The sequence below is a fragment of the Gymnodraco acuticeps genome, unplaced genomic scaffold (genome assembly GCF_902827175.1).
Source record: "Gymnodraco acuticeps unplaced genomic scaffold, fGymAcu1.1, whole genome shotgun sequence".
Lineage (NCBI taxonomy): Eukaryota > Metazoa > Chordata > Actinopteri > Perciformes > Bathydraconidae > Gymnodraco > Gymnodraco acuticeps.
Genome location: NW_022991435.1, coordinates 441,789 through 460,113, shown reverse-complemented (window position 1 = coordinate 460,113; position 18,325 = coordinate 441,789). Strand labels below are relative to the sequence as shown.

The window sequence follows — 18,325 nt, the reverse complement described above, 5'->3', positions numbered from 1 at the left end:
TGAAATTATTAAAACAAATATCCTAAAATTCAATAGAAATAAGTGTGTCTTATTTTTCTAATGTAGTAATTATATCTGACATATATATATATATATATATATTTGGAAACACTGGGTCAGATGACATTGAAGTGATTGAAAACTTTTTTTATATAGAATATATCTTCTATTTAAATGGTAATTTATTGATGATCTCCAAGTGAAACCCTGGGGTTCAGAGCAAGGGCTCGTGAGCTTACCATCCTTTAACTGATACAGAGACAAAGGGCAAGCCCAGTATTTGAGCTTAAGGAGACATAAAGCATTTGATATCTGGATATCTGCAGTTAGAAGCAGTCAGGCAAAGCCATCTGGTACTCCAATATTATAAATTGAATACAAACGGCTGTACAAAGAAATTCAAGTAGGTTATCAGTGTTAGCATGACAGAAATTAATTAAACATTTTACAATTCTGATCAACAGATGAGCCTTTAATTATTTAAAAAGGAATAACATTTGTGGTCAAATATTTATTAATGTATAAAAATAAATAGATAAAATATTGTAAATATACTTAGAAGTATAGATAAAAACACATAAAAATCACCAACATAAAACAGACACAGAAGTTAAATCAGTAAAACAATTCCCTTTAACTTCCATCCAGTTCTCTGTGTGGTTCCTCTGAGGCAAACAACTCAAGGTCAAGGATCACTTGTCGGTTTGGGTGGCAAAGCTGGATCCCATTTAACCATTACTATGTTTTAATGCCTCACCTGTTTGTAAATTTGAAGAATAAATTAAACAAATACAATTAAAAGGGAAAAAAAACATACATCATGATGGTTTTGCTTTGTTTTGCTATGAGAAATGACTTATATGTCAAACAAGGACATTTTGATCAACATCTTCATAATGATATTCATTAAACTTGGTACCAAGCTGTATATAATGTATAAAGATAAAAGTCCATTGGTCTCTAAAAGACTACTGTCTGGACGGTAGTGTATGATTATGTCTTCGGACTAAGAAAAGCCTCCATTTCTTCATTTTGCACTTCATGTCCTCTTCGCACTACAGCACATGAAAGGTTGGACGGATGGTCGGGATGCCACTCCCTTTTAACTCGGTTTTCAATCTTCATGAAGGTACTTCTGAAGCTCTGTTTCCAGGGCCACCATTGACAACCTGTCATCCTCATCTTCCTCCTCATCATCAGGAAGAGTCTCATCATGTCCATCGGGGAACAAGCCTTGACCGACGAACGCTTCAGGGCCAGAGTCCGGGTGCTGTGGTGAGCCTGCTTGAAAAGGGAAGGAGTACATAAGCTGCCTTTACATGTACTTGATATAGATATTATTCTTATTTGATTTGAGAATAAATATAGTCTTTCATATTTGATATTGTATGTGTTTTTTCCCAGTTTTAAAAGCTGAACTATAGTAAAGTAATGTCATTTTCTGCACTGTTGTAGCTGTTCTATTATTTGGCTTACTGAGGATTATAATCAATTCATTAAACTCATTGTTTGAATATAATGTGAAAGTACCATCAGTCCACCCTACAATATTGAAAGAGGTATTCAGTCAAAAAATGTAATATTAGATTTTCTCCACATCACCAAGCCATAACACATATTTATTTAAAGCATGGGGGGAAAGGTAGGGATAATTTTAACTTGGATGTAAGGCGAATAACTAACACATATTGTTAAATGTGCAAAGAAAGGGTTAATCAAGTACAGGTGAAGGAGCACTATAGAATCTGAAGTGGAAAACACGGCCGGCCATTGTCAGTGTTAAGAGCACTCACAGTAGCTCTGGGATTCAGGCACCACCTCTGTCCAGCTGTACTCTGCCATGGAGATGGGCTGGCTGATCCAGGCCTGCAGCAGCAGCTGGTCGAGAGGCATCCTCTGAGCGGGGTCAGGGTGCAGCAGCCCACACAACACAACACGCAGCTCTGAGAGACGACAGAGACATTTAAACACAGAGAGAAAAAAAAATGGTCAGTTTTCTGAGAGACAATGATGGAAAACTATATTCAAGATGTGCACAGTAGCTACAGTGTAGATATGGCAATGGAAAACGTAAGTCACAGGCTCCTCCAACAGCGCAACATGAATATATATTGAACATAAAACAAATACAATAATGCAAGAGAACGTTTTGAGATGTGCAAGTACATTCAAATAAATAAATAAAAATAGAAGTGCAGCCTCCAGTGAAAAACAGCGGTTTACCTGGGGAGAGGGGGAACGGAGGCTTCAGTTTGGCCTCCAGGATCTCTTTAACACCACAGAAAGGGTTTTCACTGAACAGCAGAGTGTAGAGCAACACACCCAGAGACCACATCTCCAGCTCGGGACCCTCATAGCTAGGAGACAATGAACAAGGAGACAAACAACAATTACAATGAGCTTTCACTTGGCAATATCAATTAACATGGAAGCATTTGATTTGCCAGATGATTTAGTGTCTGCGTACAACTTTGTAAATGTTCAATGAATATTTCCTTGAGGCCACTCAGTTCATTCGTCACTGTAAAGGTTAATGAGTCATAAACGTTATACAAGACTGTCTTTAGAGCTATGAGTAAGCTGCGTGATCACAAGGACAAGTTATTCCCCCTTTAAAATAAATCATCCATAGAAAAGGGACCAATAATATGGCTTTTTTCATTTGTTGCCAAGTGAAAGGAACAAACATCACTTTTCACTCTCAGGTATTATGCACGTACGGATTTCCATGAAGCACCTCCGGGGAGCAGTACTCCAGTGTGCCACAGAAATTGTAAAAGAGCTTTCTTGGCGCCATCATGGCAGCAGAGCCAAAGTCTATGAGGCGGATGTGGAAACACTTGTCGATGATGATGTTTTCGTCTTTTATGTCCCTGTGAAGGATGTTCTTAGACCTCAGATAGAAGACGGCAGCCACCAGCTGGAGAGAGACAGAACCTCCAGTTTACCAAGAAACACATCTAATTTCAGAGACTATTGTCCGGTAAAAGGATTATAGTGCCCGTGCGAATACCTGTCTGAAGATGTAGCTGGCCAGGGGCTCATCCAGCCGTGGCTGCATGTCTATGAACTCAAAAAGGTCCAGGCCATCTCCATGGTTCTCCATCACCATCTGGAAGTAGCTCCCGTTCTCAAACACCTCCAGCACCTAGTAGCAGACACGCATATAGGAGGGGGGAAATAGTTAAGCTAAATAAATGAAGCATTTTACAACCCATTTTATTAACCCTTGTGTTTGGATATTTTTTTCAAGTTCCTTTGATGTTCATTAATGACAACAAATTCTATTTTTGCAGATGTTTAACCCTTAACATGCCAGTTTGCTTACATTATTATATTGAGTAGTATTTGTGCATGAAACCAGGATAATAATGCCTAACTTGGGAAAATGTTGGAAAATAGAAATAACCACAATGTTGTGTCCAGGGCTCTAAAGTCTGATATAAAAGAAGGAACCATTTTATGCTGTAATGGTTATGGGATCAAAAAGAATTGGGACATTTTTAACCTTAAGGGTCTAAGTAAATGAAATGTAGTCGAAGTCAAATGTAATGAAATGTACTTTTTTTAAATGTTGGCCATGAGGGTTGTGCAATAGGTCGCCATTGTCAGTATGTGCGTCTGCGTGTATTGTGTTTGTTCAAACGGTGTATGATTGATGATATGTGTATGTCTCTTAAATGTCCACTATGTTTGTATATTATGTACATGTATGCGGAACTGCTGGACGGAGCCCAGAACGAATTTCCTTACGGGGACAATAAAGTATATCGTATCGTATCGTATCGTAAGTGGCCACTTTTTTGTAAGACAGTTTATTATTGACTTATTAGCAGAGGTAACATTAACCAAAATTATCAAAATATAATGAACAAAAATGTCCCTTCCGAGGCAGAGATGTTAAAGATTTGACACTGCAGTTACCTTGACTATGTTGTGGTGCTGAACTCGTGTCAGGATGGCGATCTCCTGGCTGACTCGCCCCAGCGTCGGGTCATCCACCCAGCAGTCCCTCACTATCCTGGTCTTGCTAATGAACTTCACTATCACCTGCAAAATAGAAAAATAAATACGTTATTAAAACAGTCATATTACTTTCCACAATCAGTTGAAATACTTTCACATATAAATACAGTAGCTGTGTATTGTATATACACGAGTAGGATAGCTTTCTGAATTAATGTAAAAGGTTTTCTTACTTCTAGTCCATCACAGCGCCTTATTGCCTTCCAGACAAAACCAAAGGCTCCTTTACCCACAGCTTTAAGAGGCTGGTACACTTCTTCAAACTGTCCGTCACAGGCTCGAGACTGATCCAGGTCCATGGTGGTGTGTAAAACCTCCCCGATCTTCTGAAAGGAGGAAGGCAGTAAAGAATTAAAAACATGGAGAGTAACACTTTTGATATTTTAATAATATGAACCGGTGCCATCCTAACTTGTTATTAGAGTTTCTCACTGACCTCTCCAAGACTGGCTCCTGATTGGTTGTGCCGTGATCGATCTGTCTGCATGAGTGTCCCGGTCAGGCCAGGCCTCCTCATCCACACACAGAACATGGAGCTCCCATCAGGGAGGTCTGTCCTGCACACATCACACTGCACATCTGGAGAGAAAACAAGGCACCGGTTAAAGCCTTTTAGCTTTGTGAGGTGTGGATTTCTAAGGGAAATGGATGAACAGCTGTGATAGTACCAACCTACTCTTGTGCCATCTCTGTGGTACGCACATCCTTCGTATCGGCCCTCAACTATCTGTGTTGTGTCCGAGGAAACGGTGTGTCCGATCCCCTTCCGTTTCTTAGGAGTAGATGTGGAAGGGATGTCCGTCATGGACTGAGTCCCACCGCTCATTGGCATGCAGAACCCTTGGCCCTTTTCTATTTGAGACAGAGCTCCCCACTGATCCTGCTCGCCCTGGTTGTGTTCTTCTCGCTCTGTACTTGTGTTTCTGGCTTCTACATCAGCGTTCCCAGGCTCCTCTTTGTGGTCGGACTCTACCACGCATGGGGAGGGGGTACGCAGGAGCTCGGCTGTGTCACAGGATATCATGGAGTGTTGGTTATCGTCACCGTACCCTCCGCCGCTGAGGAGCTCTACACTGGCGCTCAGATCTAAGTCGGCGAGGGCCCGGGTCACCAGATCCCCGCTGCTGTTCAGGTCCAGGAAGCAGCTGGCTGAGTTCACGATGTGTGCTGAACGAGAGTCCTCCGCCGGGCCCGGATCAGAACCACAACGGCCGGCAAACTTTTCGCAGAAGCCAGATGAAGACCTGGGAAATTGTGACAATAAATTGATGACAAAGAACTCCAACTGATGCCACTAGATCCTCCCAGAAATACATAAATACATTCTGAAAATGGCGTGTCATTAACAAAAAGGGCTTCACAGCATCCACACAACTGGAGCTATATCAGTGGCTACTTGCCTGTTATTGATGCAAGTGAAAAGTTATCCAGTCCAAAATAGATGTTAATACTTTGCGGTTATCATGGAAGGATTCATACATTTTCATACATCAACAAATAGGCTGTTTAACAATAAAACATCAGATTGGTTGATAACATGGAGAAGAAGTTAAAGCTGGTATTTTGGTGCTAAAATTTGATCAATAAAATGTCTTTAGACTAAGAAATACTTCGACCATTACCTGCTCTCTAGGGAGATGACCTCGAAGCTGGAGTCCTGCAGGACAGAGGCACATGAGCGAGAGGGGTCATCAACTCTGCAAACAGCATGTCCACTCTGACTGTCTAAAGAGGTAGAAAAACGAACACAAAATATCAATACAGTTCTTTTGAAAGACAAATCATCTCTAAAGTGTTTTCTCGTTGGTGCTTTTGTTTACTGCTAATAAGAAATGACTGCACATAATGTGAAAACTGTAGTTTAGTTTTTGGGTCGCAAGGAAGAACTAGTTATTAACAGTTCAGCCACATCATACCTCGGACCCCCTTGATGACAGGATGATTCTTTTTCTGAACTTCACTGCTGTGCGGCTGTTCTCGGAGTGGTGGTTCAGCGGGAACCAGAAAGTAAGTCTCTTCTTCTGGAGGTTCCACCAAGGCAAATGTCTTGAGGAGTGCCTGAGTGGTATCTTTACTGTCCTGCTGGCTAGTGCAGAGAGCGACCTGGGCCGCCTCCTCCATCAGCTCTGTGGTGTCATCAGCCCTGAGGGAAGAACGGTTGGATTTGAATCCAATTATTTTATTTCAATACCAGTCGAATAAGAATTGAATTACATTTTGTTTTGATCACAAATGCAAACAAACAGATATGTTTAAACTTCTAGATGTTGCTTATAATCAGTGCATTTATATCTCTGACTCAAAATAAAGCTGTGACACTATTTGTCCAACAGGTGGCAGGAGAGGGGAGCATTAATATATGAGTCTTCATCTTCCATTATCACAATTTGTTTATGTTCTCAAAGACAGAACCGTTACAAAACAAATAATCTGATCTCAGGTGATCTCTAAACCATTACGGACCGTATTAAACATTTAGAAAAGCCAAGGGATAAACTGGCTGGTAAATACACAGAGAAGGAAACAGGCTCCTCTAGGGTGGTTGTGTTTTTATATTTACTGCCAGGCTCATTAAATATTCATGCAGTCTGCAGCTCTTAGGTCCCTGGATATTGCTGCAGCAGCTCTTGTCTAGACTATTATTTGTAACAATACAAAGAACACAATAATATGGTCCACTAATAATCCTAATGTGCTGTGCAGGTTAAACAAGGTTATGTTGTAGAAGTGTATTATGCTTATAGGTATATCAAGTCAGTGAGTAAAATAAACGTTCAGGTAGCCTAGACAAGGACATTGCTGCTTACATGAGGACTCGCGTGGAGGTGACAGCAGGAGGCGAAAGAGTTGACAAAGTGTTCCCCGGTTTCTCCAGCCTGCAGTCCGTCCCGGTGAAGATCCGTCCTCGGCCTCTGGAGGTTCTCTCCAGGACCGCCTGATGCACCATGGCCATGTCACCGGCCACCAGCGACGAGGGGTCTGAGGTTTAAGAGAGCGAAATAAATATTGAATCTAGCAGTTTAAACAAAAACCAAACAACAGGATTATTAATAATATTATTCAATTATTGTCAAATTGTGGATGTGCTGTGTGGCTGTCTGTTCTGTCTGTGGGGGGGTTGTTGTGCATTGTTCTGTGTTTTGTGTTAAATGTGTGAAACTCAATAAAGAGTATTTATACCAACCAAAAAAACACACAACGGGAATAAACCGAGAGCATGACATGTGAGGTGCATTTGGAAAAAAGGCCTAATTGGACAGTTTAGACAAATCAGATATTTTATTACAAATGATTCTGTATGTTTTTTTTTTATTCACAGTTTAGAGCAGGGTTGTTTTAGTCTGGCACTAACTAAGCCACCTCACCTCGAAGTTTGAAAACATATAGTTTAGGCGTATTACTGCATGCGGATTGTGAAAAAGCTGCCACCTTGTACACATCACAAGCACATTAAAATGCTCACCATATTTCCCTGATACTTTGGATGAGGCTTTACTTTTATCAGCCTCTGCTTGAGAATCGGAGAAGGAGATGGCCTTTCTGTCCGAGTCAGACATCCACCCGTAGAAGCCGGGCATCAGAAAAGTGACACTCTGTGGATGACAAAGCAACAGAGACAGAAGTGAGATTTGTCCCGGTCGTCAATCCAAACAGCCTCGTTCAGACGGCCGTGTTGGCTGACCTTTCCCATCAGCTCGTCCTTGTCGTATCCGAACAGTCTGAGGGCGAGGTGGTTGTGGATGCTGTAGATCGAGCCGTCAGGGCGGAGCAGGAGGAGACCGCTGAGAGGAGCGAACGCCCAAACTGTTCCAGAGTACTCCAGCGCAGGGCCTTCTGGAAGAGTAGAAATAGCACAAAATGTTACTAGCAGTTATTAGAAAGTGTATCAGTTAGCATATTAGAATGGTTGTAAATGCAAATACCTATTCATAATTGGTATGAGGATGCTATTCAACTAACACACACTACAGAGGGTGCATGTAGAACATTAACTCTAAAAGTTGCTCAACTTTTATTTTTAGTATTATTCTGCGTGATAGTGTATGAGCAGTCTTTGCTCATTCTCCTGTGAAAACCTCCAAAAACGTCATGTCATTTTTAAGGGGGCTAAAAAACTAACACGGTTTACATGATTTTAAAAGTGTTATAATGTTTTAAATGCCATTGAAGAAGTACACACATTTTCTAAACTTCATAAAAAGGAACCTTTAATTTGTATCTGAAAAAATGTAAAATCACTACATTTGGAGATGCATGGTTTTCATGATACTTGTCTCTTATTTTCATCTCGCATCGTACTAGTTTGTTAATGCATATGTATGTTTGGCTTGATGAGGGGCCACTTCTCTTGACACAAAGCAAATATTTGAATGTTGATAACTGGCATTTAAATAAAAACCCAGCTTTCTTGCAGTGCTTGACAGCTTCTTAAAATGGCCTTTACTTTGCAATAAAGGTTTTACATTATCGTGTCAGTGTTTTGTATATTGTATTATAATACAAGGGTTTCCTGCAGGATGTTTAGTGCTTAAGAAGTATAACCAAGACAGTAGATAATGCACCCGTCTCTCCGGAAAATATATTGAGTGTTTGTTTAATTCCTCTTTGATCTAGCATTGTTTCTTTCAAACTGAACACCTTACCAGAGGATGGCTCTTCGGGGTTTGATTCTTCTGACTTGCACACAGATGAGTTGAGAGAAGAGAGCGGCTGATTGTCCGGTGTATTTGATCTTTTCAGACTCTCTGTTGGGCAGGTGAAACCAGTCCCATTGTTTTTGGGTCTCCCACATGCCACTGCCCCCTGAAGTTTGACACACAGTGGGACTGATGCACCCCCTCTGCTTTTCCCACAAACTTTCTGAACCCTCAGCATCTGAAAAAAAATGAAGTTTAAAGATGACAGGCTTACAGAAATACCTGAGCTTAAAACGTCGAGGGATATCATGTTTTTTTCCCTCTGTGCTCCTGAAAGGTCTGAGAAGCACACCGGTAAACAGAAACTTAAAAGCAAACATTAAAAAAGGAGCTTCCCTTAGCTGAATGAGACTTACTTTTGGCAACGCATTACCGTGCAGAGGGATTTGTAAAGAGGGGATTAGCTCCTTCACAGACACCCCTTTTAACTCGTCTGGATGGTGGTATCCATGGAGATGGGCAAACGCCAAGTCACAGGTTAGGATGCTGCCCTAGAAATGACATCAAAAGTGAAGCAAAGCACGAGTTAGAAATGGTTATATTGCCAAGGAGCATTCAGTTGAAGAAAGCAGGAATCATTGTGAAAATGTCCTTACATCTTGTGAAAAGGACAGAGCAGCCGACACCCTTTCCACACTCTCCATCATTACGAGCCACGGCTCCTGATCTTCTGACCATCTGTGGGTACACACTGACACCGGCACCTCTCCAGATGATGTCACAACATCCACCTACAGGATAAGTAGCGTGTTATACCTTCAAAAACACACACACTTAAGTGTTTTATTAAAAGCATATTACTTACCACTTTTCCAGACACAGCGGCAACAGTTCCATCCACAAGCACAAAATCTTCTTCCAGCGCTTCTTCCAAGACCTGACTTGTTTTCTTCAAGATACAGGACAGCTTTTTTCCAATCACTTCATTGGTGAGGCACTCAAACATTTTGCAGGCCTGTTCATTTGCTGACAAAATCTGAAAAATAAAGATAGACAAATGTGCAGTGCATGCTTTAGTTGGAGTACTGACTAATTCTTCTTATTCCCCAATCGACACATTAAGAGCGCGAACCGTACCTTTCTGGTTTTATGGTCAACCGTAAAAATGACTTTATGAGGGTTGATTGCAGATGGAGATTCAGACAGGCCAAAATCTTCAGAGATAAGCTGACTGAACAGGTTTTCCTCTGCCTCTGACACAGTGGCCGGGTGTGGCAGGGAGACAGCAGAAACTTGGGAGCCAGGATGTAAACTAGAGATTTGGAGGTTTCTTGTTGCAACGGACGTGCAAACATCCACATTTTCACCTGCAAGGAAAACAAATATTTTCAATAAACACGGCTTTTCTCTCATCTCACAAATAGGGATGCAACTAACAATTATTTATTTGAGAGTAGCCTTGTTCAAATAGCTTGAAGGACCTCAAAAAACCAAACATGTTCAACTTAGTTTAATCAAAACTGTAAATATACTGCTTGGTCACATTTGGTTGAGAATGTTTTTAAGGACAACCAATCGTTATGGCTGAATGTGTGTGGATTGATTGATCCTGTTACATCGTAAGTTACACTCACCTATCAAAGAACCACGATCATTCCGACGGTGCAAGGCCCAAAGGTTCTTCTTGTACATCGGTCTCTGAGAACATGGGTAGGACTTATTGAGGTCGAAGTCATCCTCCAGTAGACCAGAGTAGAGGGCGGGCACCACACAGATAGTTTCTCCTTTAGCCCTGCTGCTGTGGCTGACCCCAAAACGAGCCTCAGGTGACAGCGGCATTGCTGTTAGTTATCCAGCTGGGATTCACAAGGATTGACCCATAAAGAGAGAATGAATGGATGGCAGCATTGTAAATGTGTGCTATTACAGGCTAGCAGAGGTGGGAGAAGTACTCAGATCTTGTACCAAAGTAAAAGTACCAGAGTGTAGGAGATGTACCAGAGTGTAGGAATACTCTGCTACACGTAAATGTCCTGCATTCAAAATGTTACTCAAGTAAAAGTACAGGGTATTATCATCAAAATATACTTATAGTACCAAAAGTTAAAGTACTCATTATGCAGATTGTTTCCATTTCAGAATAATATATATTATATGTTTTGATTATAATCATGTATGCATTAATGTGTAAAGTGCAGCTAGTTGTAATGACTTGTATGCTGCAGGGTAGATTGTGAATTTAGTTTACTCCAGGTGTAACTAAAGTCTGATTTAAGTGTTGATTATATTTCACATCATTAATCCAAATCTGCAAAGTAACTAAAAGGTATTACATTAATTTAGTGGATTAAAAGTACACTATTTACCTCTGAATTGTAGTGGAGTAGAAGTACCACGTAGCAAAACATTCAAATACTCATGTAGAGTATCTCAACATTGTACATAGGTACAGCACTTGAGTACATCTACGTAGTTACTTCACTGTTCACACCACTGCAGATTTGCTAATTACCACAGGTAGCCAACAGAGAACATGTTCCAAGTTGACAACATAGGATTTGCTTAGGTTTTGGCGTCTGATTTGTAAGAGTAAGTCCGAATCACTCACCTCAACACGTAAGAATGAACTCAGCAGCTTCAGTTGACGGTTGTTGACAAGGTAACGTTACCTCCCCTGAGCTTCCGGGCTAACTAGCCATCTGCTAACGTGAAACAAACAAAACGATGATGCCGTGCGGTGTTTGGATCGGAAATTACAGCGTCTATGCTGCAATTGTAACCACTGTATTCCAAATTGACGTAACCGTGGCGTGAGCACAACTTTGACACCATTCCAGCAGGTTAGTTAAGGTAGAAATAATGATATTTTTACTAATTCACGTAACGTTACTCCAGCAGTAGTTTTTGTAAACCGCGGGCTTCAAGCGGTAGCCGCGTAGATTCAAGGAAGTGCCTCGAAGCCAATCAAATGTCTCACCTCTGAACAAGGACACCTCATTGGATGATTTGCTAGAAACGCCCACCTTTGTATCCATAGAAACCGTGTAACAAAAACAACCACATCATATTAAATAACGTTTTTATTTAATTCATGTTAGATTTAATACAATTTGATTTCACAAATTTGATTTGATATACTTTATTAATCCCCGTGGGGAAATTGTTTCTCTGCATTTGACCTATCCTGTGTTAGGAGCAGTGTGCTGCCATTTTGAACGGCGCCCGGGGAGCAGTGTAGGGAACGGTGCCTTGCTCAGGGACACCTCGGTAGCACTTGGTCTTGTCGGGACTTGAACTGGTGACCTTCCAGTTGCCAAGCCAAGTCCCTATCGACTTCGCCACCACCGCCCCGAAATTGATATCGAACTTAATTTTGATTATGTATCTGCAGTATGAAAAGAGCTTTGCTCTCTTGCAGGTTTCCCTTGATCAAATAGCGGCTAATAATTAAAAAGAAGAAAATGTATAACATCAAAAAATATTTTACACATTATTTTATTATAAAACAGGAAGACACAGACGAACCCCAACGCCAAACAGCAGTAACAACGGCAGAGTTGTTCAAGTCACAGGTTATTTTTCTTTTCTTTTTTACTGCGGTTTACAATGTAACTCAGCAAACAAGAAGTCTACGACTAGCTTTGTTATTTAAATGTGTTAGGGGCGAAAGTTAGAAGGCATCCATAACATTAATAGAAAATTACTATATCTTCTAAAATCTATTACATGAGAATTATACACTCTTGATATGTATGTACAAATCCTATGAAGGACACCAAAATACACGTTTGACATAACAAAGAACAATTCATTATGCAAAACTGGCTTCTAGAAATTGGGTAAGAGATCCAGGTGCAATGACTCCAGGGGTCCATACGTTTTTGAGTCTCTTCATCATGGCTTTGTTTGCTAAATTCACCATCTCGCCCCTCAGGAAGATCATCTCTACCCAACTTCCCCTTGGCAAAAGTTGTATCCACAACAAACGCTGACATTAAATGAATCAGACAATATCCTCACTGACAGAAAGTCTGGCATAGTTCAAATTAAAATGAGTTGGAGTACACTTTGCTGTACTTTTGCATCACTGAAAACAAAAAAAAATACATCGCAAGGAGATGAAAAGGTTATTCTGACACAGCTGCTGAGTTAGGAAAATATATTTAACAGTCAGTACAGATGTTTTGATACATATTTTAGTTAAACTTAGCTCTCTTTGTGTCAGCAACAACATTGTGAGCAGAACTTTAGTTAATCCAGTAGCTCTCATAATTCAAAATGCTATAAGAACAGCTCAAACTGCGTTGGGAGTGTATCATCCAGTTGCCCGATAACAGGCCCTATTACACTTCATTATTGATTTTTTTCGTTACATCACAAACATCTAGTAAGGTAGATTTGGGTACATTTCGAAACACCTTATCCTTTGTATGATACTGCACCGCCATGAGCTTATGTGATAGTTTAATAGGTGTCTATTAAGTCTTTTTTTCTAAATGCAATGACACCCTTTATTCAGAAAATGATGATTGCTGGTCACTGGCACATGCTTGTTGCAGTCATCTATTTTCCATAATCTAGTTGTATGCTATTTTAAATTTGGTTCTAGCAGCTTGTTGGAGCGGATGAGGCTTTCGCTCCAGAAATCATGTTGCAGGATTTTGTAAATGTTGTCCAGGGGGCAACTGCTATAGATGTAGCATGCATGTTATGTCAGGTAGCTCACTTTACAATAATGATACTGGCTGATCTTCTTAGAGACAGGGAGCCAAGCAGAACACTTTACACATTCAAACATACAGTCATACGCGCACACAAGCAAAGTCGGGCACGCACTTAGTGCCATGGCATGATAGCGTTGATATACGTTTTTAGGAGTATAGTTCACTGAAACAGGGTCCATTTTAATGGTGGTAGTCCTTTTTACTGTGAGGGCGATTTCCCAGTATATGATCAACTTCTGTGGCAATGCCTGGTGTCATCTTTGGAATTACCTGTGATGCAAAACAAAGAAAGAGCACAAGATCAATGCTGACCAGTAAAGATAATGACATAGTTATTCAGTGTTATTCAGAATAAGGAAATGTTCTTTATACCAGAATGGCTCCCAGGTTCTCTGTTAGCTGGGTTGGATTGGAGGATCCCAGCAGCACTGAGCTCACTCCCTCGTTCCTCAGGCACCAGGCTTAAGATCAGGGATAGCAGGAGTTATTACAGTGATTAAGTGGTTTCAAAGTTTTAAGACAGTATGAAGAAAACATGAAATTTAGCAACATCTTTAATTGCTTGATTGCATGTAGGGTCTTAGGATTTTCATGTAGTCCCTTACCTATGGCAAGCTGTGGCAAAGTACAACTGAGCTTCTCCGCAATAGGAGTCAGTTCCTTTAGCTTGGCTTGTTGTTTTTTCCCGTCCTCACTCGTTACTTTCTCCTTCAACCACTGGTATGGCTGGAGAAGCAGTGAAATAAGAAGTATTAGAATTATAACCCAAAATAAGGCAAAAATAACGTTTAATAGATTATGTTTCTTGTTTGTATTATTTTTGTTGGATAAGAGTGAAGAAATTGGAACATAGACTAGCAGGTTGGAAAAGAGTAGCTTTTAGCTGTATACCTTCATTGAGGCCCTGGAGGTTTCCGGGACACCATTCTCGTACTTCCCAGTGATGATACCACAGGCCAAAGGTGACCAGGACACTACACCCACACCTGAGAGAGGGCAAAAGTCACTAAGCAACAGCCCAAAAATCTATCGCCGCCGTCCATAGGAACTAACTTTAGACTTACCTATCTTATGGTAGAGCTCTGGCAGCTGAGTTTCCACCTTGTCCCTCTGGAAGAAGTGATACTCTGCCTGCTCACACACTGGTGGAATTAGATTGAACTGCCTAGCCACAGAGTATGCTTCCTAATTGAATGTAAAAAGGGTAGAAGTGTTAATAGGATGAGGAACGATGTGCAGCGCTGACCTTTATGTTAACAGATTTCCTTTGTTTCTCCCCGGCTCTATGTTTAGCACAATGTGTTATAATTAACAGCTCTTTTTGGAAATCATTGTCCCCTTCTAGAGTACAAATAAGAAATGATAGCTTTATCAGTGAGGGAGGGCAAAATTAATATCAAGATTAACCCCCCTATGTCCTCCGTATTAATATAGATGTACTACATTTCGTTTTACTTGTGCTGTACTCTGTGCAATGACAATAGAGTTGAATATAATCTAATGTAGTATAATTAAACATCTGTTTAGCCTTTGGGAAATTGTCTAAGTGACGATGAGCTCATTAAACTGCATAGCAAACAGAAATGGTGACCTATAACTGCATTTTCCCATTTCTTATTGTTTGTAATAATATATACGACAAAACATTGTTTTTACCACTTTTTTTAACCACACACAATACTTTTTTCATCACTCACCATAATCTCCATGGCGGACCACCGTGACGTCCCCCAGTACATGGACATCCCCTGGTTGATCACATGTGTCATTGCTCTCACTATCTCTGTAGAAACAAAATATAAAGAAGCAGATATGTCCATTATCAATAATCAAACAGTGGATGGCGCCACAGTTGCAACTTTTTAATAACCTGCAAGAAAGACCATCTTGAGCAAGGTTTAAGTACTACCAGATATCTAAAACAGCCTTTGGTGAAACTAGCACCTTCAGGACAGTAACAAAAAACGATGCTGCTTGATATGAATAAGCCTCTTTGTGAGAAGGGCTCCGGTCCCTTTATACTCATGTGTAAGCAGATATTCTTTGCTGGGGTTCATAAGACTTCATTTGGCCCAACGCTGCAGGGGTTAGATGAAAAGACTCGGCCAACCTTGGCAAAATGTTGCTTGTGCAGTTAAACAAATCATAGTTACAGCTGTGGGGGTTGATATTAGCCATAGTGGCCTTTTGTGGTTTGTGTATTTGTGCCTGAGGATGCAACAAGAATTGGTGGGTGGAATGGTAGATAAGCAAAATGTATTTAATAAACAATTCTGTGAAGTTATTTCTCTAAGGATGGAAGGATGATCTACAGCTATTATTTTGAATGTGTTTCGTTGTATGATGTGTTTCGTTGTACTCTCTAGTCACTGAAGAAAACAACGAGGCAAAAAGTAATTTATGAATACAATAGTCTAAAATTGCTTGCGTTGGTCGGTAATTGATCATAACCTACTACAAAAGTGCAGTGAAGGTTGTGAATACAAACAAAAATGAGAAGACTCAAAATGAGGGTGAAGAGACCACAGCAGTGTGATTAAAAAAAGAGCGATTCCTTTTCATCAGTAGTTCTCTCTCTGGACCAAAATGTATCTCAGTGAGAGACAGAGAGCAAGTGTGTGTGTGTGGGTGTGGGTGAAGCATGTGGGAGGAATAACATTATTATTATTATTATTATTATAACAGTGCATCTGCTCCTTAAGTGAAGAGATTTTGAGAGATGTAAGGACAGAGCGAACCTCAGTGGCGCATTTAGTTAATAAGAGTTTTTGAGTGTGTTAATTATCGACCTGAATGACATCTTCACCCATATAGCAACCTGCATTTTAACATACTGGTCAGACTCATGCCACACAAAGGGGAGATATCCAGAGATTATTAACACCCCCTCACCCGAGCCCACTGCGGGTGTTCAAGGAGGATGACGTGGGCAAAGTTGTGGGCATGAACAACATGGACTGTACTAGTATGTTCTTGGCTGAGAAGGTTGGCTCTGTCTGAAAAGTTAACTCATTCAAATTGTTAACCTCTTTTCCGATAAATTGTTAACCGGAAACTACTGCCCTGATCAAAAATAATCACATGAAAAGACACAATGAGAGTGTGTCCATATTAGTATCATGTTGAATGCTTGCCTTAAAATAATGAAGCATTACCATTTTGTTAAGTAATCTGGGTTCTGACTGCATTTTGATATACTAAAGAACATTGTTAGGAATTAATACCTATATGTGTGATATTGTTATAAATAAGTAAATAAACTGCGTCTTTGTTTTAGCGCAAGTAGTGTGGATCAGCGTAAATCATCGAGGGGAGTTGCATTAAACCGAGTTGGTCCTCAATTTGAAGTTAGTATTTTCAAAACAATGTGGTGATTATTGTGTCATGTCACAGTATATTTATCAATGATTGATGAAGACCTTTTTAATCGTATTGTCATGGAAAAGAGGTTTTAGGATGTGCAGCCGAAGTATTAGATTGAGGTAGTGAGATGGTAAGATCTCTGCTGGCTTTATTACTGAACATTTTAAGAAAAGTGATGTCCTTCCATTTGCTTAGGGTTTTGTGTTCAGTATGCTGCGGCAGTACCCTTTTATTTCCTCTTGTCTGGAGGAATTTCTATAACGTCTATTTGTTGATGTCATGTCTGCTCTGCTCCTCTCTCTGATATCCAATTTTTTATTCAATCTGTCCAGGGGATTTTCATATTCAGTTTATTGAAAGAATTCAATTTGCTGCATATTGCACTGTTAGAAAGAGTGACTGGAGAGCAGATCTGAGCTGAGATCCAATAGCAAACTCTGCAGGGGATAGTATGCCTATTAAAACAATGATTTGACAATGGCAGAGATGATTCTCCTTGGGGAATAGTCCCATCATATTTGCTATAATGTAACTGCTTTATGAAGTTCACCATTTGGCAACATGTAAAAGGGAATTCCTAAGCCTTTAACCCAGGGGTGGGGAACCTTTTTCCTCTCAAGGGCCATTTCAATTTTTCAACATCCTCCGAGGGCCGTACAAATTATTGACCTCTGCTTAAAAATACTAAAATCACAGCCCATTCATTTGGCCTTTCTTTCATGCTGTGCAAAGAAAAAGCAACCTCTTAATCCAGATATTTTACCATGACTCGCGTGTGCACGATTGTGGCATGACCACCAAAACAGAAAGATATGGACACAAGATGTGTGCAATTTAGTTTCCTATCCATGTGAATATGATTTAAGTGATTTTTTTTTTAAATGTTGAAGTTAAAAGCATCAATCTGGTGCACTTTGAGAGCAACATTAAGAGATCTATGAATACATCTCTCAACACCCATATGAAACAGAACTGTAAGCAGATTTTCTTTTTCTTTATGGATATTTTACAAATCACTTCCCTTTCAAACTGTATTCTTGTTTATTAATAACGACTTTTTTTGACTGTCATATAGTATTTTATACCTGTTTACTTTATTCTCTTATTTTTTTTATAACTATAATGATCATATAAAGATGTGCCTACCTCACTGGTTGGAGAAAAAGCTTCTTATATTCGTTAGCATAGCTAGCTAACCAGATGTTAATAACAACAAAGTTATTGACTGTATGATCAGTATGACAGATGAACAGATCGCCACTGTGCTTACAACTAAAGACACAGCCACGCAAAAACTGCGGCATGTGTACGGCTCCTTATGGGTACTGACATTTGTGACGTCCCGGCCCGGAGCGACGTCCTGGTGCTCTGCTCTCCGGCAGCTCTAAACCCCTGTCGGACGAGACATATACCACGTGATGACACGTTAGGCTCGTGTTGTGTTCAAGGACCCTGACCTTGACCAGGAAAAACAGGCACTCGCTTGTTTAATTATTTTGCGGTCTAGATTTCTTAATTGTTTTCTTTTTTGCGAGAGTTACCTCGAGGGCCGTATCGAATTGTCTCGCGGGCCGT

At 40.3% G+C, this 18,325-nt stretch overlaps 2 protein-coding genes across 8 annotated transcripts in view; both read right to left on the bottom strand.

The window, feature by feature from the left end:
• Positions 1 to 450: 450 nt before the first annotated feature.
• pask (PAS domain containing serine/threonine kinase) lies at positions 451 to 11,592 on the bottom strand. 7 transcript variants are annotated; one of them, XM_034195904.1, is made up of 22 exons: positions 11,468 to 11,592; positions 11,272 to 11,362; positions 10,298 to 10,519; positions 9,801 to 10,030; positions 9,529 to 9,699; positions 9,320 to 9,454; positions 9,080 to 9,214; positions 8,670 to 8,901; positions 7,709 to 7,860; positions 7,490 to 7,619; positions 6,834 to 7,005; positions 5,943 to 6,169; positions 5,649 to 5,751; positions 4,699 to 5,270; positions 4,463 to 4,605; positions 4,200 to 4,352; positions 3,925 to 4,050; positions 3,014 to 3,148; positions 2,721 to 2,920; positions 2,224 to 2,357; positions 1,794 to 1,943; positions 452 to 1,284 (listed from the first exon to the last, which is right to left on the bottom strand). In XM_034195904.1, exons 3-22 carry the CDS (start codon positions 10,500 to 10,502, stop codon positions 1,115 to 1,117), a joined length of 3,675 nt encoding a protein of 1,224 aa, XP_034051795.1. In that variant the 5' UTR covers positions 10,503 to 10,519; positions 11,272 to 11,362; positions 11,468 to 11,592; the 3' UTR covers positions 452 to 1,114. The 7 variants fall into 7 exon arrangements, with proteins under 7 accessions (XP_034051801.1, XP_034051800.1, XP_034051795.1 ...); XM_034195910.1 differs by having other exon boundaries at positions 451 to 1,284; positions 4,200 to 4,349; positions 11,272 to 11,586; XM_034195909.1 differs by having other exon boundaries at positions 451 to 1,284; positions 7,709 to 7,857; positions 11,272 to 11,586.
• A 548-nt stretch (positions 11,593 to 12,140) lies between these two features.
• kcnab1b (potassium voltage-gated channel, shaker-related subfamily, beta member 1 b) overlaps positions 12,141 to 18,325 on the bottom strand; it is a 33,995-nt gene continuing 27,810 nt past the window's right edge. Inside the window, exons 10-15 of the mRNA XM_034196079.1 lie at positions 15,085 to 15,170; positions 14,452 to 14,572; positions 14,279 to 14,373; positions 13,993 to 14,113; positions 13,760 to 13,848; positions 12,141 to 13,657 (exon numbers count right to left, since the gene is read on the bottom strand). Coding sequence (XP_034051970.1) covers positions 13,568 to 13,657; positions 13,760 to 13,848; positions 13,993 to 14,113; positions 14,279 to 14,373; positions 14,452 to 14,572; positions 15,085 to 15,170 — 602 coding nt within the window. The 3' untranslated portion in view covers positions 12,141 to 13,567. The remainder of the gene's footprint in view (positions 13,658 to 13,759; positions 13,849 to 13,992; positions 14,114 to 14,278; positions 14,374 to 14,451; positions 14,573 to 15,084; positions 15,171 to 18,325) is intronic.

Coding starts and splice junctions, on each gene's coding strand:
- pask (XM_034195907.1), bottom strand. CDS start 10,502: ATGCCGCTGTCACCTGAGGCTCGTTTTGGGGTCAGCCACAGCAGCAGG. Junction 4,606..4,698: donor CAGAGATGGCACAAGAGTAG/GTTGGTACTATC, acceptor TTTTCTCTCCAG/ATGTGCAGTGTGATGTGTGC. Junction 4,051..4,199: donor GGCGCTGTGATGGACTAGAA/GTAAGAAAACCT, acceptor TCTATTTTGCAG/GTGATAGTGAAGTTCATTAG.